This window comes from Scyliorhinus canicula, chromosome 6 (assembly GCF_902713615.1).
Source record: "Scyliorhinus canicula chromosome 6, sScyCan1.1, whole genome shotgun sequence".
NCBI classification, from domain to species: domain Eukaryota; kingdom Metazoa; phylum Chordata; class Chondrichthyes; order Carcharhiniformes; family Scyliorhinidae; genus Scyliorhinus; species Scyliorhinus canicula.
In genome coordinates, this window is record NC_052151.1 from 65,668,226 (window position 1) to 65,692,614 (window position 24,389).

Here is a 24,389-nt window from a genome sequence, read left to right on the forward strand (position 1 = left end):
TGACCCAAGGCACGAATTGAACCTGGGTTCCTGGTGCTGTGATGCAGCAGTGCTAACCACTGTGCCACCCCAAAATTTGTTTAATACTCTTTCACTAGCAGTCACATTTATTTAATACTTTTTCACTGGCAGTCACATTTGTTTGGTTACTCTTTCATACTTTTAGTCTTTATCTCGCAGTTACATTTGTTTCTTAGTCTTTCAATGACAGACACATTTGTTTACCCACTCACTAGCAATCACATTGTTTTTTACTCTTTTCACTGGTAGTCACGTCTGTTTTACTCCCTTTCACTCATAGTTAATGCAGAGTGTACAGTCAAGCAAAGTGTGTCATATTTCCCCCTGAGATGATTAAAAGAATGGTACCTGCCAAATATTTTCGGCAGAAACAGTAAAAACAATCAATCAATTTAGATTACAATATAAAGCATTTGAAACACGCTTCCTAGGAATGAAAACTCAAACGCATTGATATAGGTGACTTATAGTAATGATGTAAATAAAAAGTAGTGACTGGAAATCCTAAAGCATTTCAAGATATTATTTAGGATTCGACGAAAGCTATACTTTACTGTGTTGAATGGGTTTCTCCTTTTGCTTACCTACTTTGGAAAAACTGCCGTCAATATGATTATAAAATTCATATACAAAATAACGCAAGTAAATTGTACTATTCACAAGACCTTTTTATTATTTGTTCATGAAATGTGGGTGTTGCTGGCCAGTCCAGCATGTTGCCCATCACTAACTGCCCTTGAGAAGGTGGTGGTGAGCTGCCTTCTTGAACCGCTACAGTCCATGTGGTGTAGCTACACCCACAGGGCTGTTAGGGAGGGAGTTCCAAGATTTTGACACAGTGACAGTGAAGGAACGGCGATATATTTCCAGTCAGAATGAAGTGCGGCTTGGAGGGGAACTTGTAGGTTCTGGTGTTCCCATATATTAGTTGCCAGTCCTCCAAGGTGGTAGAGGTTGAGGGTTTGGAATGTGTAAGATGTTTTGTTGAGTTCCTGCAGTCGATGGTACCCTTTGCTGTCACTGTATGTTGGTAGTGGAGGGAATGCATGTTGAAGATGGTGGATGGGATGCCAATCAAGCGGGCTGCTTTGCCCTGGATGGTGTCAAGCTTCTTCAATGTTGTTGGTGCTGCACTCAACCAGGCAAGTGGAGAGGATTCCATCACACTCTTGACTAGTATCTTGTAGATGGTGGACATGTGTTGGGGGTCAGACGATGTTACCCGTTGCAGGATTCCTAGCCTCTGACCTGCTCTTATAACCACAATTAGATATGTGTTCAATTTCTGGTCAATGATAACCCACCAGGATATGGGGATTCAGTGATGGTAATAGCATTTAATGTCAAGGGGCAATGGTTCGCTTCTCTCTCCAAGTAAAACCTTCATCAAATATTTAGCATGTGCATAAGTATTATAACTTTAAAGGCAGAATGCCTGTGATTCAAGGATTTCCATCAAATACCACAGCAACATAATCTGCTTTGCAGTGCCAGGGACCCGGGTGACTGGCTTTGTGGAGTTTGCAGTTCCTCCTGTGTCTCTGTGGGTTTCCCCTGACATGCTGAGGTTTCCTCCCACAGTCCAAAGATATGGAGCTTATGTGGATTAGCCATGATAAATTGCCCTTAGTGTCCAAAGATGTACAGGTTAGGTGGGATTATGGGAAGAGGGCAGGGAAGTGGGCCCAGGTAGGGAGATCATTCAGAGGCTTGGTGCAGACTCAATGGACCAAATGGCTCCCTTCTGCACTGTAGAAATTCTATGCTTTTAATAAGTATAAAAGTGTCAGGAAAAATGTTTGAATATTATATCTTGAGCTGGTTCTGTTCAGATCAGATAGCATCTCGGGTTAATCAAGCTCTTTCACTTACATCAACATTTCTGCCAAAGATTTGAAATGACTTTCAAGAGCCTGAACAAGGGTAAATTAACAAGACAATGGCTGGGATTCTCCAAGCCTGCCGTGGCTCAGGGAATCGGAGTTGACGCCGAGGCGGCCCGCAACGCTGGTCTGATGCCGGGAAGCGATTCTCCGGTGACTGGAGGATCGCCGGCGGCTGTGTGGTCGACGTGGCGCCGGTCAGGGGCCGTTGAGAGGCCCATGTGGCGATTCTCCGCCGTCGACCGGCCGAGTTCCCGCTGGCGTGGTTCTAACATGGTTCCACCCAGCGGGAGCTCAGACCCGCGGCTACCATGGGGGGGGGGGGGGGGGGGGGGGGGGCTCCACGATGGCCAGGCCCGCGATCTGGGGCTACCGATTGGCGGGGGTGGGGGGGGGGGGGGGGCTAACCTTCTCCTGCACTTGCCCGCTGTGTGGCTCCGTCATATAGCATGGGAGCGGAATCGCTGGGCCGGGAGGCCCGCTGATGCCGACGTCAACACTTAACTGTGGTCTTAGAGGATATCGGCCAATATCTTTGTTAAACACTATAGCAAAACATGGTAGCTTTTTGTCACCTCTCCCTTTTTCGATTGCACCTCTGCGAAGCACCATGAAAAGTTTTCCTACATTCAAGTTGCTATGTAAATGCAAGTTGTTGTTGGTTTGTAAAATGGAGCACGTAGCCCCCGCCCCGTTTTACCTGACTTGTCCCTTTATTTTCCCCCATAATCTGTCCTATTTACAAGGGATGGTGCGGGTGTCAGATAGTCCACTTGCCCTTGGGCCTATCGCGACCCTTAATTTGACCCTCGGGCCTATTGCGACCCTTAATTTGACAATGTGACAATAAAAGATTACTATTATTATTATTAATTTCCAATTAACTGCTTTATTCTGCTTTTGCTGCTACCTTACCTGCAGCATGGGGAGGTCTATGTCAGATGGGTAACAGGGAATCTTTAACTGCAAGAGAGGGGGTCCTTTGGCCTCCGTTATCTGCATTAGAGGCACATTCCTAATAAACTTACACCCTCCCATTAACCCTCTCCCCCTCATTCTCATTCTGGGGCCTGCCAGCCAGGGCCCTATATCCAAGTCATACCTGAAACTTGGCCTCCATTAGCTCCTCTGATTCAGGGACCGTCTGTAGTCCCAGCAGTGGCCAGCACTGGAATATGGTGCTGCTGAGACTAAAGAGCTGCCAACCAATTGGAGTGGCCAGCAAATCTATAAGATGTCATTTTCTCCCCAGATAGGGGCAGAAATCTTACTCTTGTCTCCCCATCTAGTGTTAAATGGCTGCGGCAATCAGTGATGATGCGTTCCCTGTCGATTGTTCAGGTGGCAGGGTGGGAAACCTGCAAACCAAAAAATCCTGCCCCTAAATTTATTCTGCTTTGTTCCTGAGGCAGGCAGAAAATGATTGATCCCCATTGGCAACACTGGAGAATTCATCCACTTCCTTTGTGTCTTAATTAAGCAAAACAGAAAAGTTAAATTTTGATTGGGCACAAAGCAAAATAACGAAGCACCAGATTCATAATAAAATATATATTGCTTAAAGCATGTTCATTTTTTACTGAAAAAGATAAATAAAAGACATACAGGTATTAATACAGTGCCCACAATGTGGCAAGGGTTTCAAAAATATTTGATCGTGTACATGTGACATCATTCTTTAGCTGATATTAAGGCTAAAATGGTATTGTTTTTTCGAATAGTTACATCAAACAAAAAAAATATTAATAAATATGAAAATGAGTTTGTGATAGGTGAAAATTTTCACTCTCAGTCTTCTGAAAAGTAAATCTTAATTTATGAAAAAGTATATTCTAAGTAAATTTTAAATAACTTCCTCCAAAGATAGGTCAGTTTGTTTAAACAGAAACTGAAATTGCCATGATGTTGGAAAATCACAAATTGTCGTTATTTTATATTAAGTTACAGGGCGGCGCAGTGATTAGCACTGCTGCTTCACGGTGCCGAGGACCCGGGTTCAATCCCGGTCCCGGGTTACTGTTCATGTGGAGTTTTCAAATTCTCCCTGTGTCTGCGTGGGTCTCACCCCCACAACCCAAAAAGATATGTTGGTAGGTCAATTGGCCACGCTAAATTGTTGCTTAATTGGAAAAAAAAGAATTGGGTACTCTAAATGTATTTAAAAAAAATTATATTAAGTTATTTTAGAAGAATGAGAGCTGAAAGGAAACTCGACATATGAAATTTGCCATTGTAAAACTATTATGATGCTTTTAAAAACTGTTTATATAAATTATTCTATATCCATTGAATTTCCTGCATTACTATGAACTAGAATATAAATATTAAAACAAAGACGACCTTCAAACTGAAACACACAGAATTTAATTTAACTTCAAACACCGGAACTAAGAAATCATGAAACAAACATTAATTATGTTTGGTAAGAAGGCTTATTTAAATATAATATATACAAGATAGGCATTACCTTTATTCTGATACCAAAGGCTTATTTAAATATAATATTTTGTTTTCATTGAATAACTTCACTGCAGCTGATGCAAGCACAATACACAGTAAATGTGCTTTCCTTCAATTAAATTATCAGTCCTCCCCATAATAAACCTACTATTTTGGTATAGTATTGTTCAAGCGTTTCTTCAAGAAAATATTTACTTTATTTGGTGCTGTTAAGATCACCTCTATTAAGCTAGTACCAGCTGTGAACCAGTCAACATTTTTTGTGTTGTAAAAAGTTATTGCAACTTAGTGTAAAAGTTATAGACAGATCCATTGTTTTCAACCATGTAATTACTTTTGCAATTTGTGACATTGCTTTATTGAGGTGCTGTTCTAGTTCAGCTCAAAAGCATAATTAGTTCCTCCACTTGAACTGTGGTCTTTAACAGCTTTCTTCTTCTTTTTCTTAGATGTGGTCCTTGCATCAATTTTAGGCTCACTTTCAATGAGTATTGAAGTGGATTCAGAAGCTGTCACGCTTGATATCTGAGAGGCTACTTTCTTCTTCTTTTTCTTTTTCTGCAATGTGCTGGAAAAGAAGGCAAGTATTATTTATTAAACTTTGAGGTTTGATTTGTATATTTAGGCTGCAGGGTTTAATTTGGTTTGCGGTGTATGACAGAATTTCACAAAAATCTTTAAAAGGTGTATCAGTAAAAATAATATCCATGATTTTTGCCTTCATAATAGCCTATCATGTAAATACATTAAAAGGGCCAGGCATGGACATGGGTTCCGCCACAGCAGGCAGCCTTTACCGAGGTAAAGAAACAGCTCTCGTCTTCACGACTGCTTACCCACTTTGACCCTGCCAAACTGCTGATAGTCACCTGTGATACCTCGCCTTACAGCATCAGAGCAGTTTTGGCTCACTGAATGGACGAGGGCACGGAACGACCCATTGCCCCTTGGACTCCCGCCAGACTGAGCGAAATTATGCCCAAATCGCGAAGGAGGGTTTCACGATATTAACGGATCACAAACCCTAGGTAGAATGGGCTTTACTGTTGGTGGCTTATGGGCATGTGTTGGAACGCTGCCCTGGGATAAAGATCCCTCATGCGGACGCTCTGACTCAGCTTCCCTTGCTGACTACCTGTGAAACCTGCTTGCGCCAACATTTTATGGACATGTTGCCCATCACAGCATCCCAAATCCATGCTTGGAGCCAGGTGGACCCCCAGGTAGCCATTGTCTGGTACATAATTTTGTACAGGGCCGACCACCGCGTATTGCCTGCGTCCTGAATGTCTTCACGATGAAGATCACGGATCTCAGTGGACACGGTGGAAGAGGGACACCTGTCGTGGTCCTGACGGAGTTTTGAGGCCCCATTTTGCGGGATCTCCATAACGATCACCCTGGGGTGTCTAAAATGAAAATGGTGGCCAGGCATCGAAACCGGTATCGAAAAGCTCGCCCAGCAATGCAGCCTGTACCAGGAACACCAGACGCTTTCACCGGCTGCACGCCTCCACCGTTGGGGATGGCCATGGTGACCTTGGTTTCGGCTTCACATCGATTTTGCTGGCTCTTTCCAGGGATCGATGTTCCTGATCCCAGTTGACGCCCACTCAAAATGGATTGACGTTCACTGAATGCTTTCCACGACCTCTAAGGTCATGGTCAAATGGCTCCGACAGACGTTTAGTACACAAGGCATACCAGAGGTCCGTGTCTCAGACAATCAGATGCCGTTCAAGAGCACTGAATTTGGGATCTTTTTATAGACTAACAGGATTTGCCAAGTTTACACTACACCATATCACCCGGCATCAAATGCGTTTGCCAAGCGGGCGGTCCAGACATTCAAGCGGGGGATGCAGAAGCAGACTACGCTTTCTTTGAGATGTGCGTGGCCCGTTTCTTCTTCTGTTACAGGACTACACCGCATGCCACCATAGAGGTGGCGTCATCAGAGTTGCTCATGGGCCGGTGCCTATGCACTCGCCTGAACTTTGTGTTGCCGGATATTGGCTGGAAGTTCCGCAGTGGTCAGAATTGGATTTAGGCAGGCATACGCTCATTTGGCGTTTTTTGCCTGGCAACGCGGTGCATGTCTGAAATTTCGGTGACTCCAGCCATGGGGCAAGAATATTCTGGATCGTCGACATCGCAGAGTGTTGTGCATAGCAGGTGGAAAGGTTCAAGTACCGATGAAAGGTGTCCATTCCCTTTGGCCTGATTGAATCACTTGAGTTTCATTCAGCAGCACCTTTCAGTTCTTCAGTAAAGATAAGTTTGTCATTTAACAGGCCCTCACATGGATGCAAAAGGCAGCTTGGGGCCCATCTGAAATCAGACCCAGCATAATACTGCTCAAATGGTTAATATGATCTGAACAACATTCTTCTAATTTTGAAGTAATTCAAGGAAACTGCCTATATTTCTTAGTAAAACTGAAAGCTCTTAAGATTTGATGTGTGTTGATTTAAACTGGTGCTACTTACGGTTTCACAGGTGACTCTGTATCTGTGTCATGCTCAGAGATTAACTTGAGTTCCCCCGACTTACTGATGACTGCTGACATCTGTAGGAGAATAAGATGAGCATAAGATGTAAGAAATGAAGGGGAGGGGTACTCTTGCTGCTTTGTCTCAGCACATATGCAAAGCCACAGGCTTCCTGTACTTGGAATGTATGCAGCTTGTTTGAAAATGCTAAACCTGTCTGCCCTGATCTATCTACCCATGTGTGGTTACAATCTGTCGACCAACAGGAAAAAAAAAGAGGCCTTCTACCATTCCCATGATAGAGGAGATACCACTTTACACACTGAGGTAAAACAAACTAGTTTGTAGAGTTGCTAAGTAAACCTGAGGCCATATTCTATTTTGTGTGTGTGTGTAGATCTTCTTAACTTTTTAATGACTGGAATGGAATTTCTGTGCACAGATCAAAATGGTAAGATTTAATTTGTTTCTATTGTTTATGTTAATAAAACAAAAATTAATATCCTATGGGATTGGGCAGTTCTGTACTCCTTTTTAAAAAAATGTTTTTATTCTCCATTTTCACATTTTCCTTCAAAATTTATACCCCACCCACAGACAGTAAACGGTAACAAATACAAAATCAATCCCCTGAACAATAACAACGATCCCACCCTCCCACCACCCCAAACAACGGCCCACCTGTCAATATATGCATCCAATAAAACAAACCCTCCCACGGGAGAAATAGAAAAAGGAGTCCGGGATCGCCCATGGTCACCATAGAGTCCACTCCCCCCCCCCCCCCCCCCCCCCCCCCCCCCACCCCCCCCCCCCCCCCACCCCCCCCCCCCCGCCCCACACTCAACGCCATCCAACCTCTGAAAGAGTACCGTACATGATACCCAAGAGTTGTAAACACTCCCCTCCCCTCTCCAACTCCTCCCGTCCACTGCCTCTTGTAAAACTCATCCCACCAACCTCGGTTCATTCCCCCCAACTTTCTACCCCGGCTAGACCACTCGGACCCTATTCTGCCAGGCTCCGATGGCCGCAGCCCCTCCCCCCACCTCACTCCCGTTCACCGACCGGCTTAAACCGGCCAGCGTGGAGGCCCCCGCCCGGGTCCCTTTTGTACTCATTTCTTTTTTATATAATTCAGGCCATTCTACTTTTGAAAACAAATGTCTCTGAAATGGCCTAGCATGCCAGTCTCAAGGGCAACTATGGATGGGCGATAAATGCTGGCCTAGTCAATGGCCACCACATCCTGTAAATAAATTAAAAAGAAAATCTAAAACTAGGTGTGATAGAAACAAAAGATGCTGGAAATACTCGTCCATCTGAGAGCAGGGCAGCACGGTGGCTCAGTGGTTAGCACTGCTGCCAACGGCACTAAGGACCCGGGGGTCGATCCCGGCCCTGGGTCACTGTCCATATGGAGTTTGCACATTCTTCCCGTGTCTGTATGGGTCTCACCCCCACAACCCAAAGATGTGCAGGTTAGGTGGATTGGCCACAATAAATTTCCCCTTTATTGGAAAAAAAATAATTGGGTATTCTAAATTTATTTTAGATTTTAAAAAAAAAATTAGTCTGAGAGCATTTGTGGAGAGTAACAGGGCTGGGACCCTGTGAAACAATAGTGCTAGCCACTGCGCTACTATACACCCCAGGTTTGATTCCCAGCTTGGGTCATTGTGTGGATTCTGCACGTTCTCCCTGTGTTTGTGTGGGTTTCCTCCGGGATGGACCTCAACTCCAATGTTATAGGCATTGCTGGGATCCTTCATTGGCTGGGGTGGGGAGGGCGGGGAACACTATGACCTGCCTCCAGGAGACCTCCCTTCTCAGGGAGTTGGGGGCCAGGTCCTCGTGCACCCACAGGGAAGAGGGCCAGCAGCTGGATAGCCTGGGGCCACCCAGCCAGGTGACTCAAAACAAGTCCAGCAATTCACAATCCTCTCTGCCTGTGACCCCATCACTTCCAGCTGTATAGGGCACAGCAGGACACCCAAAGCAAGCTTGGACCCTCCAGGTCTCAGACCCTCTTGAGGATGCCAGCTATAATCAAAGATAACAGGGCCTAGCAGTCAGCAGGCTGCCTCTACCTCTGATGTCAGGAATGCACCAAGATGTAGTAATAGGGTTGGGTTGGAAAAAGGATGAAACTTTGACATCTTGGTTGTTCAATTGTTATATATATCATGCACCTTTGTAAATACATTTGACGCTCATGAGATTGGTCTTGTCATTTGAAAGCATCGTACATAGGCGTCTATGTGCCCTCTTATTGAGAAGAGAGCCAAGCTCCCACTCGGGGTTTGTCGCCCATTGTGAGACTCACATTCATGTGAGTTGTAGCTGACTTGTGATACTAATTTTACCCGTGTGGTACATCAGGGAGATAAGTCAAACCCTTTACTGAATACGTTAGTAATCTCCACTCCTTAGAAGATTGTATGGAGGTAGGCATCCTCACTAGCCTTGGAGTAGCTGCAATTGTGCCTCAAAATGAGAAAGCTGGTAGTACCACAGCACAAGACCTGCGGCCATGACAGTCTCCCCAACCATGAACGCATTTCAGTCTCCACTAAAAGTTGCTCATCAAGGTGGCGACTACTGCGTCAAGACTTTGCGCTGCTGTGTCGATTTTCACTTGCCAGATTGCACAGATACAGGATTTGCTGGTGACCTTTCCAAAGATTAAGGCCTGGTGAATAATGAGGGTTGAAGATACAAGTCTGAATTCTGAACTTACTCTTGATGTCACTGGTTGTAAAGCCTTTCAGTCCACTGGCTTGGCACTAAGGGACAGAAAGAATGTGGTTCTGTCCTGCTTCCTGCACCTTACTTCTCCTTATGGCTATCAGTGTGGCATGGCATGTCTTCCACGTCGTGGTTCTTCAATAGTCTCCTCACATGGAAGCTGATCCTCATCTCCCAATTCACTTTACTGCCCTTCCTGTTCTTTATTTTCCAAGGAGCTCTCGGCCTCCTCCATGCCTCCGTCTGATAAGGGATCCTCCTTTTGAGGTGCCAGGTTGTGAAGGGCACAATAAGTCATCGTTTGAGTGGGTACATTTTATCCTCAAGTAGCTATCCGTATAATTGCTGAGGCCGTTGAAATATATGAGGTACCTGGGAGTGATGGGAACTCCCAACATGCTTCTGATGATCACATACCAGCTGAACTTTGATGGAGTGGAACCCTTTACTATTAATGGATGTTAGAGGCTGTGCCATGGAGCTCTTAAAATCACATGTGTGCAACTGATTGCAGCCTATACTCTAGGGAAGCCTGAGATAGCCACAAATCCAAAAAATCTAGTAGCCTGGCGAGCTTCATCAAGTGTGAAGTCTTACGGTGAAGAGATTCTTTCACGTCCTTGATACAGTTATGTTCTGAGGTCTGTGAGATGATGCATTAGTCCTCTGTAGATTCCAGGAATGATCCACAGGCAAAACAATTGAGCATAGCGATGATCTTCAGGGACACCGACATGGAATACCCCCCCCAATCCATGGGGCATTACCTCCTCCAACAAAATGTGGCAGGTGTGACCACTACCTCTCTTGACAAGCATAGACATGTGTGGCATTGCCTATTGCTCACCTCCAGATAGGAAAGCTTTCTTTGGTAGGCCCTTGGTTGGGCGAGTTACATCCGTGGAATGGGTCTAACCTCCTCATCCTCTGGGTCTTGCTGGGGCTTCCCTGAACCATGGACCTGAGGCTGGCCTCCTCTCAAAGCTGTGCGAGGCAGCCCCTGGCATTTTTACTTCTTAATCAGATGACTGCCATCAAGAAGGCAGCATAGATTGCAAGCCCCATTGTTCAATCCTCCTTTTACCTATGGACCGATAGATACCACAGCTGAACGAATACTGGGAAAATGCACTCTACCTCCCACTCACAAAGTCACTGTCATGCCCTAGAGCTGCGTCTGCATGTCAAGCTTCTTGCTGATACAGCCTTGCAGCTGGGGTGCAAATACAGATCTAGATGATCAAGATGCCAACCCCGATGCTTGACATCTCAATCCTACAGAGTTTGGATGATTTATGAAATGTGCCACTTTACCAAAGGCACTCCTGCAATCTCTGATGTGGTATGCTGATCAGCTCAACTTGCACTTCAGCAATGACTGGATGTCCTTCAGCCCACTCTCCATGCCAATTGGAGAAAGCTTAGACGAGGCTTTCATTGATGATCTGTCAGACATGCAGCAGCTATGCTTCCTTTACAGCAGCCAGCATTTTCCATTTTCACATAGTTCTCTGTTAAAACTCAAATAGACAGGCTTGTGAAGTCAATGGCTCCAAATGCACCTTCTAAAGAAAGTTTCCTATTTTCTCTCAGCTCGGACTCTATTTCAATGTTGCAACTCTAAGCAATTGGAGAGGTGCCCCTTAAAAGGGCCCCTTAGTCCACCTGTGGGCTCCTCCCACACAGCCTCAGACGCCTGCTGTGCAGATAATTTTCCAGTTTTTATTTCAAACTGTGCAACAACTTTGGGGTTTCAAGATGGTGGTGCTGTATTTTTATTTTGAGACGATCCTCAACCCTTCCTGTCCCTCCAATCTTCCTGGAATATCACAACGAGCAGGTAGAGCTCCCTCCCATTATTCTCCAGCTCACCCCAGTAACCTTGGATCCCATTGTAATTGTGGTGGACATTCCAGCCCTCCTCACTGAACCCATCACTGTCCCATGTGGACCTCATCCCATCCCTTCTCAAGGCTATGTGCACAGTCACATTCAGAGGAGAACCCCACCCCATGAGAGCTTCAAACTCCCTACCCTTATTACGTTTTCCCCATTTACAGGTTGCAGGTGTCTTTCCAGGCCATGGCCAACCCATCTGTAGTCTGGTACAGAGCCAGACCAGCTCATCATCACCAACTGTAAAGCCATTAACATGTTCTGCACACCAACCTGTAACTTAGCCCAATTGAACACACGGCCCTTGACCCTCCTTGGAACAGGATTATGATGTGCGTGTCATGCATTGACCTGTAGCATCACCTGCAAAACCCCAGGATTGCCTTTAGTCTCTCACCCTGACTGAGGTGCACAAAGCCCCAGGACTACCTTTAATCTCTCTCACCTGACCTCCTGACCCCAACAATGCTATCTTTTAATGAGCTCTCCAGTTCCTTCATGACCGATCATTACACAATCTCCGCCAACCTCCCCATGAGTCGCTGTGCAACCCCGACCCTAATGTGCAAGCCTTTGCCCACCCCCACCTCCATGAATCTCTGTGCAACACATCCTTCTTTGCCACTCTAACACTCCACCCATGTACTCCAGAGTGTGCATCACTTCCCATTCAAACATTCCGATCAACGCCCTTCTATGTCTGCCCTCTGGTTTTTCACATTGAGCTCCTGCTTACCCACCTTTGGTCTTCACTCTGCCTGTCATCGTTCTCCCCTCCTCCAACCCCATCATCGTCAATTGACCTCCATGTCTTCATTATCCTACCCTCCTCCAACCCCACATCACTTATTGTGAATAAGCCCTGTCTAATTTCAACTGACGTGACACATAATTGGGAGAACGTGATTCTGGCGAGTAGCCTTGTTAATGAGTATCCATGACATGGTAATGTAGTCAAATGGTGTTCCCGACATTAATCAACAGGAAACCTGACTCGCCATCATCCCCCCCCATGAAAGTGGTGATGGGAAAATTCCAAAATGATTTCCTGTTGGCGAGATTCCAACGTTTGGCTTCTCTCTCGACTTTTCTGTCCCCATCCGCCACAAAACCCGCCAGAAAATTCCACCCAATGCTTCAGGTCGATGACCATTCATCTGTGCGGAGTCTGCACGTTCTCCCCATGTCTGTGTGGGTTTCCTCCCACAGTCCAAAGACATACAGGTTAGACGGATTGGCCATGATAAATTGCCCTTCGTGACCAAAAAAGGTTAGGATGGGTTATTGGGATAGGGTGGAACTGAGGGCTTAAGTAGGTCGGTGCAGACTCGATGGGCCAAATGGCTTCCTTCTGCACTGTATGTTCTATGTTCTAATTGGGAAAAGTCATTTTAGTAGCTTGCAAGGAAGTGAGAGCAGGGAAGGGAGGAAAAAAAACAAAAGGGTTGATGATGCAAGGCCAAAGAGAGCAATTTTAGGGGATACCTTTTCCCCACTCCCCAGGCTACAATGTCAGGGGGAATCCACCCACATTGCTGCCTGTTGCCCAGAACAATTTAATGCCGGGTGCATACTAATTGCTCTAAGACTCGAATTTTGTACCATTTTTTGGGAAGAATTCTAGGCTTCGAGAACTTCCAGCCATTGCAGTCCCTGCAACATCACTGTGAGTGCTGTATCGGCAGTTCCACCACACCAAGGACGCCAGCTAAGTCCAGGGTTTGTGCTCTCAGTAAGGGAGGGCAAGTGGTGAGAGGGTAAAGAACTTGAGATGGATGGACCTCGAATGGACCCAGGGTGCCCGCAATGGAAGATCCCATTGCACGACACCAGCCCTCGCAGCTAAAGCTACCGAGATTCCTCCATGTGGGCCCCCACTTGGGCAGGTAAAATGCTAGAGGCTGAAGGCTGAGGCCCTTAGCCACTAATTGGTCATTTATGTGTCTCAAAAGGTTCAAGGAGGGAACAGTGCTGTAAAAATGTTTTGAGATGTTGGTGGGGGACGGAGTCGTCGATTGTCCTCCTGAAGTGGAACGAGCACACAAGCCGTTGAGGAGGAAGCTGAAAGCGGGAGAGCTGCCAACGGCAATCATTGTGTGGCAGGGATAAGGAGAGGATTCTGAAGTGGGCGAAGGAGATGCGCAAGTGCATTTGGGAAGGACATACGGTCGGTATCTTCAAGTGGTGGACTGGGTTTAATAGGGTCAATGCAACCATATTCAAGAACAAGGTATGATTTGGTTGCTGTACCCTGCTCATCTGTGGGTCACGTATGGGGGGGGGGAGGAGGCAGGAGCATTACTTCGACACACCAGAGAAGGCGAGCCACGGTGGGGAGATTCGGGATGTGTTGGTTGTCTTTTGTTTGTGGCTTGGGTCTGGTTGGTAAGCCTGGATAGGCAGGGCTTTTTGTGTTTGGGATGGGGAAGGGGGAGTTACTGACGTTGAAGGGAATGTTGTGGATCAGTTGGCTCGGTGGGGGATGGTGGCGGCCATCTTGAGGCGACCCATGAGGTGGGCGGGACATGGACCTGGAGGAGCTCATTGAAATGTGGATATGGAAATGTGGAAGAGAAAAGAGTGTGGCGTTCCAAGAGCCCTCCGACCAGCCTGGTCTCTTGGAACATAATAATAATAATCGCTTATTGTCACAAGTAGGCTTTAATAAAGTTACTGTGAAAAGCCTCCAGTCGTCACATTCCGGCGCCTGGTCTCTTGGAATGTTAGGGGACTGAATGGGCCGATCATGAGGTCCCGGGTTTTCGCTCATTTGAAGAGTTTGATGGCAGATGTGGTGTTTATGCATGAGATGCATCTGAAGGTTGTGATCAGACGAGATTGAGTAAAGGGTGGGTGGGGCAGGTGTTTCATTCAGGGTTAGATATGAAGGCGGGTGTTGCGTGCTGATTTATAAGAAGGTAGCTTTTTCGGCTAGCAGCCAGGGCCGGCCCAAGGTACCGGCAACTCGGGCAGTCGCCCGGGGCGCCATGTGTTCGGGGGCGCCAGAGACTCGGGTCCCGCGCATGCGCAGTTGGGCCGGTGCCAACCAGCGCATGCGCGGTGGCCGCCCTCCCCAGGGCGCGCCCCTCCGTCCGCCCCTCCCTCCCGCGCCTCGGCCCCGCCTCGCCCCCCCCCCCCCATGGGCACTGAAATTCAGCTTGCCCGGGGCGCCAGCAACCCTAGGGCCGGCGCTGCTAGCAGCATGGTGGGTGAACAAGGGGTAGGTATGTGATGGTGAGTGAGAGGCTGGAGAGTGTGCCTGTGGTGATGGTGAACATTTATGCCCCAACTGGGATGATGTAGATTTTATGAAGAGGGTGCTGACGAAGGTTGCGGACTTTGACACGCACCGGTTGATTATGCGGGGAGATTTTAATACTGTTCTTAATCGTAGGTTGGATTGGTCATGTCCCAAGTCCTTGAAGGTGTCAACGATGGCGAGGGATTGTTGGGGGATAATGGAACGGGTGGGTTGTGTGGACCAATGACAGTTTGTGTAGGCCGAGGGTGAAGGAATTTTCATTCTTTTCATCGGGTGTATTCCCGGATCGATTGTTCTATCATGGACAAGACATTGTTGGCAGGGGTGGTTGGGATGGAGTACTCGGCGATTGTGATGTTGGATCATGCATTGCAGCTTGTGGATCTATATGTGGAGAAGTGGGGTTCCCAGTGGCTGCAGTGGAGGCTGGATGTGGGGTTGTTGGCCGATAAGGAGATTTGTGAAAAGATAGGGGTGGCCATACGAAATTATGTAGAGCTCAATAAAACTGAGTTGGTCTCTTCCACCGTGCTGTGGGAGGCGCTGAGGGCGGTAATTGGCGGGGGCGGGGGGGGGGGGGGGGGGGGGGGAGAGAGAGATCTGGACATGAGGCGGATGCTGGATGGCCTGGACGTTTTGGTGATGGAGGAGGGGAAAGGTGCAGAGATTGGGTGCCCCGATTGTCCTGGGGGAATTGATAGGGCTCATGGGTTCAATGCAGTCTGGGAACCGGCTGGGTTCCCAGCGGAATTATATAAAATGTTATAGAACTGGGGCTCCTTTTAGTGGAGAAGTTTAAAAACGCTGTTCCCTGCGATTATGCTGTCCTCGGTTGGGGGGGGGGGGGGGGGGGGGGGGGGGGGGGTTGGGTGGGGGGGGGGGGGGGGGTTGGGTGGGTGGGGTGGGGTGGGGGGTCAAGAAATTGAGATGATAGTGTCTATAGACGTGGCATTTGACTGGAATTATTTGTTCTGAGTTGCTTGGGTTTGGATTGGGCAGGGATCTGTGGATTGGATTCCGTTGCTATAAAGGGATAAAGGGTCCCCACAGTGAGTGTTCGCTCAAATAATATTAGCTTGGGGTATTTTCGCCTGCACCGGGGAACGTGGCAGGGGTGTCCTTTGTCTCCGTGGCTTTTTGCGCTGGCGACCGAGCCTTCAGCAAGGACGCTATGGGCTTCGGGGAGGTGTATTGAGAGGGAAAGTGATGGAGCTCTGGGTTTCCCTGGATGTGGGCAACCTGTTGTTTAATGTCAAGGATCTGGTAGAGCTCATGGATAGGATTATGGGGATATTGACGGAGTTGGGTCATTTTCTGGGTACAAGCTCAATATCGGAAAGAGCGAGGTTTTCCTGGTCACTGTTGGATGCAGAGAAGGGGATTGAAGAAGTTGTTTCAGCTGGTCAAGTCGCATTTCAATATTTGGGTGGTGCACAGTTGGGGTCAGTTACGTAAATTGAATTTGGCGAAGGAGGATTTTAAGAGGTGGATGTCCAACCGTTTTCGCTGGCTGGGAGGGTCCAGACAGTAAAGATGACTATTTTGCCAAAGGTTTTGTTTATTTTCCAGAACCGCCCGATTTTTGTGCCCAAATCTTGCTTTAGAAGGATGAAAAGGATGCTTTCAGAGTTTATATGAGCGGATAAGGTACCCCAGATTAGGAGGGTGTTTTTGGAGACAGACAGGCAGAAACGTGGGAGGGGGGTTGGCGCTGCTGAGCTTGCTGAATTATTACTGGGCGGCGAATGTTGAAAAGTGGGCTGTGGAGGAGAGGTCAGTGTGGGATGGATGGAGGAGGCCTAGTGTAGAGGGACAAGCTTGAGGGTACTGTTACTGGAACCTCTTCTGTTCACGCCAGCTAGGTATTCCACAAGCCCGCGGGTGGTTTCATCGCTCAGAGTGAGGAATCACTGCAGGCAATATTTTAAGATGGAGGGTATGTCATTGTCAGTACCGATCCACAGCAATCATAGATTTATACCGGCAGGGCTGGATTCCACGTTCAGGGTGTGGGAGCAAGTGGGACAGAGTGTTTTAGGGACTTGTTCTTGGGAGGTATGTTTGTGGAGTTGGGAGAGTTGGAGGAGGAGTTCCAGCTGCCGAGTGATAATGGGTTCCGTTACTTGCAGGTCAGGGGTTTTGTGAGATAGGAGTTGGTCATGTTACCGAAGTTACCACCCCTGCCGTTGGACAAAATAATTGTGTCTGAGGACGAGATAGGGGAGGTAGGATCCTGGACATATACGGGGGGTTGATGGAAAGGGAGAAGTCCTTGGTGGAAGATATAAAGTGGAAGGAGGAGCTGAGGGGTGATATTTGAGCAGGTTATAAAGTGAAGACCTGCGTAGGGCAACTTTGACATCGTGTGCGAGGGTAAGGTTCATTTAGTTTAAAGTCGTGCACAGAGTACACATGACAGTGTCGCAGATTAGATTTATTCCGGGGGAGGGGAGAAGGATTGATGCGGCAGTGCTCAAGGGATCTGGCTGATCACACTCATATTCTGGGCCTGCCTGAAGTTGGAGAAATTCTGGAAGTCCTTTACGGGAACGATATCTGAGATTCTGGGGGTAAGGGTGGCTCTGAGCCTCTGGGTGGTGATATTTGAGGTTTCGGAGGATCTGGGAGTGTAAATGGGGAGGGAAGCTGACGTGTTGGCCTTTGCCTCTCTGCTAGCCCGGAGGTGGATCTTGTTAGGGTGGCGGGGTGGGTGAGTGACTTGGTTGAATTGCTTCATTTCAAAAAGATCAAATTTGCCATTAGGGGGGGCAGAGGAGGGGTTCTTTTCAAGGTGGAGGTTGTTCATCGCTTTCTTTAAGGAATGGTAAATGTCAGCTGGAGGGGGGTAGTTGGTGCTGTTTTGTTGTGTTGTGGGTTATTTTTTTTGATATATTTGTAAAGTGGATCGGGTTGGGACATGGAAGGGCATTAGGACTATGGTTTGTGGAAAATGGTTACTTGTGTTCAGTTCTTTGTAAATAATTTGAAAATGTCTTGAATAATAAAAAATATTTTAAAAAAAAGGTAAGATGGTAGAACAGCGTGACAAACGTTTAAGATATGTCATGACTCTCAATAAAGAGATATTCCACTGAGAAAGACAAACCCTATAAGAAGGTTGAACCATCCATGGCTAACTGGAGCATAAGAACTAGGAGCAGGAGCAGACAATTCAGCCCATGGAGCCAGCTCCACCATTCAATACGATCATGGCTAATCTTTATCTCCAAGTAAATTCAAGATGGTATCAAAAGGCTCACAAAGATCAGAAGTAGGGGAGAAGATTGGTAATCTTTTAGAAACCATCAAAGGATGACTAATAAAATATTAAAGCAGGAGAAAATAGATTGTGAGTTAACTAGCAAGAAATATAAACAGACAGTAAGAACTTCTACAAGCTATAAAAAGGAAGAGAGTAGCTGAGGTAAATGTCAGCCTCTTAGAAGATGAGACTGGGAAATTAATAATTAGAGACAAGGAACTGGCAGAGACTTTGAACAAATATTTTGTACCTGTCTTTGTGGTTGATAGCCCTAAACACACCCCAACAACTGTCGAAGATCAGGAGGCAAAAGAGTAAATCAAATATGTGTGGGATTTTCCGGTTGTGCCCACCTCAAGACCAGAAATTCCCATTTGAGGTCAATGGATCTTTAAATGGTCTGCCAAATTTACTGTCCCGCTTGTGATGATTCCTGTAGTGGGCAGTACCAGAACTTGTGGATCGACAAAACGCACCAGGCAAACAAATGGGACCAAAGGCTGACTGACTAATCTGCTGGATCAGATGACCTGCATCCAAGGAGCATTAAATAAGTGGTTGCATAGATAGTGGATGTATTGGTTGTAATCTTCCAAAATTCCCTCAATTCGAATAGGTCCCTCCAGATTGGAAAACTGCAAATGGAACACCTTATCAAGAAAAAGAATGAGACAGAAAGCAGGAAACTATAGGCCAGTTAGTCTAATCATCTGACACTGGGAATATGCTGCAATCTATTATTAAGGAAGTAGTAGCAGACATTTATAAAATCATAATGCAATCAATCAAAGAGTCAACATGGTTTTGTGTAGCATTTGACAAATGTATTGGAGATCTTTGAGGATGCATCCAGCATCACTGTTTGTGGGACTTTGCTGCGTGAAAACTAGTTTCACGGTTCTCACCATTATCATGGTGACAAATGTTTCAAAAGTATTTCATTGACTTGTGCTTTGGGACATTCCAAGGCTGTGAAAGGCACTATATAAATGCAAGCTTTTTTAAAATACAGTCTTCTTGGGCAGTCCCTCAGAGTCGAGGATGACTTGCTTTCATTCTGGGGAGGTGGGTTCTGCGGTGGCTGAAATAGTCGAATCCTGGATCCACGGACTCTGCCGCAGGTTTGGCAGGTGGTGTTTGATGAGGCGAGTGGGTGGAACTCTTTGGGTACTGCGCACTCTTTCTGCTGTTTCCACTTGGTCTCTGTGCTCCACTAGAGGTGCTTGGTGCATTCGCGAAGTTGGTACGTTCCAAGGCAAGCGATTCCCACATGTCGGTGGGGATATTGAGTTTATTTAAGGAGGCTTTCAGAGTGTCCTTGTAGCATTTCCTTGCCATTGTGGAGCTCGGAGTAGAGCATTTGTTTTGGGAGTCTTGTGTTGGACACATGGGCAATGTGGCCTGTCCATCCCAGGTGGTCTAGCGTGACCAACTGGGGATATCGGCCTGGGAGAGGACGCTCACGTTGGTTTGCCTATCCTATCAGTGGATTTGCAGGATTTTGTAGAGGCAACGTTGGTGATATCTCTCCAGGGTTTGGGGTGACTGCTATACATTGTCCCGGTTTCTTATGCATACAGGAGAGCGGGGACCACGGCTGCTCTGTAGACCATGAGTTTGATGCTGGATTTGAGGTCTCTGTCTTCGAAATACTCTGTTCCTCAAGCGCACTGGCGCATTGGAGTCGATGTTGGATTTCGTCGTCAATGTCTGCTCGCACTGAGAGGAGGCTCCTGAGGTATGGGAAATGATCCACATTGTCCAAGGGCTCACCGTGGATCTTGATGGTCGGAGGACAGTTTTGTGTGGCAGGAGCGGGCTGGTAGAGAAACTTTGTTTTATAGATGTTTAGTCTGAAGCCCATTCTTTCATATGCCTCGGTGAATGCGTGAACGATGGTTTGTAGCTCGGCCTCTGAATATGCGCACGCACACACGTGTCATCAGCGTACTGCAGCTCAATGACAGAGGTTGGGGTGGTCTTGGTTCTGGCTTGGTGGCATCGGAGGTTGAACAGTTCCCAGCTTGTCCGGTAGGTTAGCTCCACTCCAGGGGGGTGCTTCAGGTTGTTGAGGTGCAGTCTTGCTGTGAGGAAGATGGAGAAAAGCGTTGGTGTAATGACGCAGTTTATGCACATACTGGGCAGTTAGTAAGGATCATGGCTTCCATATCACCATGGAGCAGGTGATGAATTTCTGTGGGCAACCGAATTGGAGGATGATGTTCCCACAATCCCTCACGGTTTATAGAGTCCAAGCTTTTGCGAGAGAGAAGACAGCCATGTACAGAGGGTGATGCTGCTCGCTGCACTTTTCCTGGATTTGTCGTGCATTGACGTTCATACCAGGGATCTGGGCTCGATTCCCGGCTTGGGTCACTGTCTGTGCGGAGTCTGCACGTTCTCCCTGTGTCTGTGTGGGTTTCCTCCGGGTGCTCCGGCTTCCTCCCACAAGTCCCGAAAGATGCGCTTGAAGGTGATTTAGAAATTCTGAATTCTCCCTCCGTGTACCCGAACAGGTGCCGGAGTGTGGCCTGGGGATTTTCACAGTAACTTCATTGCAATGTTAACGTAAGCCTATTTGTGACACTAATAAAGATTATTATGTCCATTGAGCCTCTTAATGGGTGGAAGCCGCACTGAGACTCGGGAAGGAGCATTTCAGTCACAGGAGGAGGCAGTTGAGGAAGATTATCTCGATGCCTATACTGTTTGGTGAGTTCCACAGCAGTGTTTGCTCCAAACATACAGTTAAAGCCAAATCACATGTCACCAGTTTTGGTAGGGCCTTTTCTGCCATTAGGGAAGGTCCAGAGATATGCCACGATGAACGTGCATTTCCAACTTGCCAGAGGTGGGATTTACAGGCCAAGTTTTCTGCAGTCAAATGTGGAATGGTAATATTATCCATGTGCCCTTGATAACACTTTGTGGTTGTAGATAATCTAAGAAACTCCACTTCAAGTGAATATTGATGCTTCTAATGGGAAAGGAATCCCTTTATTCTTTAAAACATAACCTGATAAAATGCTATTTTTTTGAGAAAACCCAGGAAAATAAATGGATGGATTAATTCAAAAAATGACAATCTTCAAGGTTAAGGATTGGTTTGAAGAGAAATAGTATATCCATGTAAGAGTTCAATGTGAATGAGTCCATAGATAAATGACAAGTCCTACTCAGCTCAACATAGCACAATGGAAAACATTGTTGGAATTGAGAAAATAATCTGGATTGTGCTAACAACAAAAGGATGAAGAAAATTGGTGAGTTTTTTAAAAACTCAAATGCAAGTTACAAGGCTCAGATTGTGTTTTCGGGATCCTTAAGGGGGAGGGGGAGCAGCCCCAAGTCGTGGTCCACATAGGTATCAATGACATAGGTAGGAAAAGGGATAGGGATGTAAGGCAGGAATTCAGGGAGCTAGGGTGGAAACTTAGAGCTAGAACAAACAGAGTTATTATCTCTGGGTTGTTACCCGTGCCACGTGCTAGCAAGTCGAGGAATAGGGAGAGAGAGCAGTTGAACACGTGGCTGCAGGGATGGTGCAGGAGGGAGGGTTTCAGATTCCTGGACAATTGGGGCTCATTTTGGGGTAGGTGGGACCTCTACAAACGGGATGGTCTACACCTGGACCAGAGGGGTACTAATATCCTCGGGGGGAGGTTTGCTAATGCTCTTCGGGAGGGTTTAAACTAGTTCAGCAGGGGATTGGGAACCTGAATTGTAGCTCCAGTATACAAGAAGCTGAGAGTAGTGAGGTCATGAGTAAGGTTTCAAAGTTGCAGGGGTGTACCGGCAGGAAGGAAGGTGGTCTAAAGTGCGTCTACTTCAATGCCAGGAGCATCCGGAATAAGGTGGGTGAGCTTGCGGCATGGGTTAGTACCTGGGACTTCGATGTTGTGGCCATTTCGGAGACATGGATAGAGCAGGGCGAGGAATGGTTGTTGCCGGGGTTTAGATATTTCAGTAAGTTCAGGGAAGGTGGTAAGACAGGGGGAGGGGTGGCATTGTTAGTCAAGGACAGTATTACGGTGGCTGAGAGGACATTTGATGAGGACTCGAATTCTGAGGTAATATGGGCTGAGTTAGGAAACAGGAAAGGAGAGGTCACTCTGTTAGGGGTTTTCTATAGGCCTCCGAAAAGTTCCAGAGATGTAGAGGAAAGGATTGCAAAGATGATTCTGGATAGGAGTGAAAATAACAGAGTAGTTGTTATGGGGGACTTTAACTTTCCAAATATTGACTGGAAACACTATAGTTCGAGTACTTTAGATGGATCCATTTTTGTCCAATGTGTGCAGGAGGGTTTCCTGATGCAGTATGTAGATAGGCCAACATGAGGCGAGGCCATATTGGATTTGGTACTGGGTAATGAACCAGGACAGGTGTTAGATTTGGAGGTAGGTGAGCATTTTGGTGATAGTGACCACAATTCGATTACGTTTACTTTAGTGACGGATAGGTATAAACCGCAGGGCAAGAGGTATTGCTGGGGGAAAGGCAATTATGTTGCGATGAGGCAAGACTTAGGATGCATCGCCTGGAGAGGAAAACTGCAGGAGATGGACACAGTGGAAATGTGGAGCATGTTCAAGGAACAGCTACTGCGTGTCCTTGATAAGTATGTACCTGTTAGGCAGGGAGGAAGTGGTCGAGTGAGGGAACCATGGGTTACTAAAGCAGTTGAATCATTTCTCAAGAGGAAGAAGGAGGCTTATGTGAAGATGAGACGTGATGGTTCAGTTGGGGTCGCTTGAGAGTTACAAGTTAGCTAGGAAGGCTCTAAAGAGAGAGCTAAGAAGAGCCAAGCGAGGACATGAGAAGTCTTTGGCAGGTAGGATCAAGGATAACCCTAAAGCTTTCTATAGGTATGTCAGGAATAAAAGAATGACTAAGGTAAGAGTAGGGCCAGTCAAGGACAGTGGTGGGAAGTTGTGCGTAGAGTCCGAGGAGACAGGAGAGGTGCTAAATGAGTATTTTTCGTCAGTATTCACACAGGAAAAAGACAAAGTTGTCGAGGAGAATACTGAGATACAGGCTATTAGACTAGAAAGGCTTGAGGTTCATAAGGAGGAGGTGTTAGCGATTCTGGAAAGTGTGAAAATAGATAAGTCCCCTGGGCCGGATGGGATTTATCCTAGGATTCTCTGGGAAGCTAGGGAGGAGATTGCTGAGCCTTTGGCTTTGATCTTTAAGTCATCTTTGTCTACAGGAATAGTGCCAGAGGACTGGAGGATAGCAAATGTTGTCCCCTTGTACAAGAAGGGGAGTAGAAATAACCCCGGTAACTATAGGCCAGTGAGCCTTACTTCTGTTGTGGGAAAAGTCTTGGAAAGGTTTATAAGAGATAGGATGTATAATCATCTGGAAAGGAATAATTTGATTAGAGATAGTCAACATGGTTTGTGAAGGGTAGGTCGTGCCTCACAAACCTCATTGAGTTCTTCGAGAAGGTGACCAAACAGGTGGATGAGGGTAAAGCAGTTGATGTGGTGTATATGGATTTCAGTAAAGCATTTGATAAGGTTCCCCACGGTAGGCTATTGCAGAAAATGCAGAAGCATGGGATTCAGGGTGATTTAGCAGTTTGGATCAGAAATTGGCTAGCTGATAGAAGACAAAGAGTGGTGGTTGATGGGAAATGCTCTGACTGGTGTCCAGTTACTAGTAGTGTGCCACAAGGATCTGTTTTGGGGCCGTTGCTGTTTGTCATTTTTATAAATGACCTGGAGGAGGGCGTAGAAGGATGGGTGAGTAAATTTGCAGATGACACTAAAGTCGGTGGAGTTGTGGACAGTGCAGAAGGATGTTACAAGTTACAGAGGGACATAGATAAGCTGCAGAGCTGGGCTGACAGGTGGCAAATGGAGTTTAATGCAGAAAAGTGTGAGGTGATTCATTTTGGAAGGAATAACAGAAAGGCAGAGTACTGGGCTAATGGTAAGATTCTTGGTAGTGTGGACGAGCAGAGAGATCTCGGTGTCCATGTCCATAGATCCCTGAAAGTTGCCACCCAGGTTGAGAGGGTTGTTAAGAAGACGTACGGTGTGTTAGCTTTTATTGGTAGAGGAATTGAGTTTCGGAGCCATGAGGTCATGTTGGAGTTGTACAAAACTCTGGTGTGGCCGCATTTGGAGTATTGTGTGCAGTTCTGGTCGCCACATTATAGGAAGGATGTGGAAGCATTGGAAAGGGTACAGAGGAGATTTACAAGAATGTTGCCTGGTATGGAGGGAAGATCATATGAGGAAAGGCTGAAGGACTTGAGGCTGTTTTCGTTAGAGAGAAGAAGGTTAAGAGGTGACTTAATTGAGGCATACAAGATGATCAGAGGATTAGATAGAGTGGACAGTGAGAGCCTTTTT

At 46.7% G+C, this 24,389-nt stretch overlaps 1 protein-coding gene across 7 annotated transcripts in view; it reads right to left on the reverse strand.

Annotated features, from left to right (window-relative positions):
* Positions 1–3,440: 3,440 nt before the first annotated feature.
* Positions 3,441–24,389, reverse strand: part of ahi1 (Abelson helper integration site 1) — a 375,133-nt gene continuing 354,184 nt past the window's right edge. For all 7 annotated transcript variants that reach the window (XM_038799412.1, XM_038799411.1, XM_038799414.1 and 4 more), the window contains 2 exons: positions 6,854–6,933; positions 3,441–4,932 (listed from right to left, as the gene is read on the reverse strand). In XM_038799412.1, coding sequence (XP_038655340.1) covers positions 4,737–4,932; positions 6,854–6,933 — 276 coding nt within the window. In that variant the 3' untranslated portion in view covers positions 3,441–4,736. The remainder of the gene's footprint in view (positions 4,933–6,853; positions 6,934–24,389) is intronic.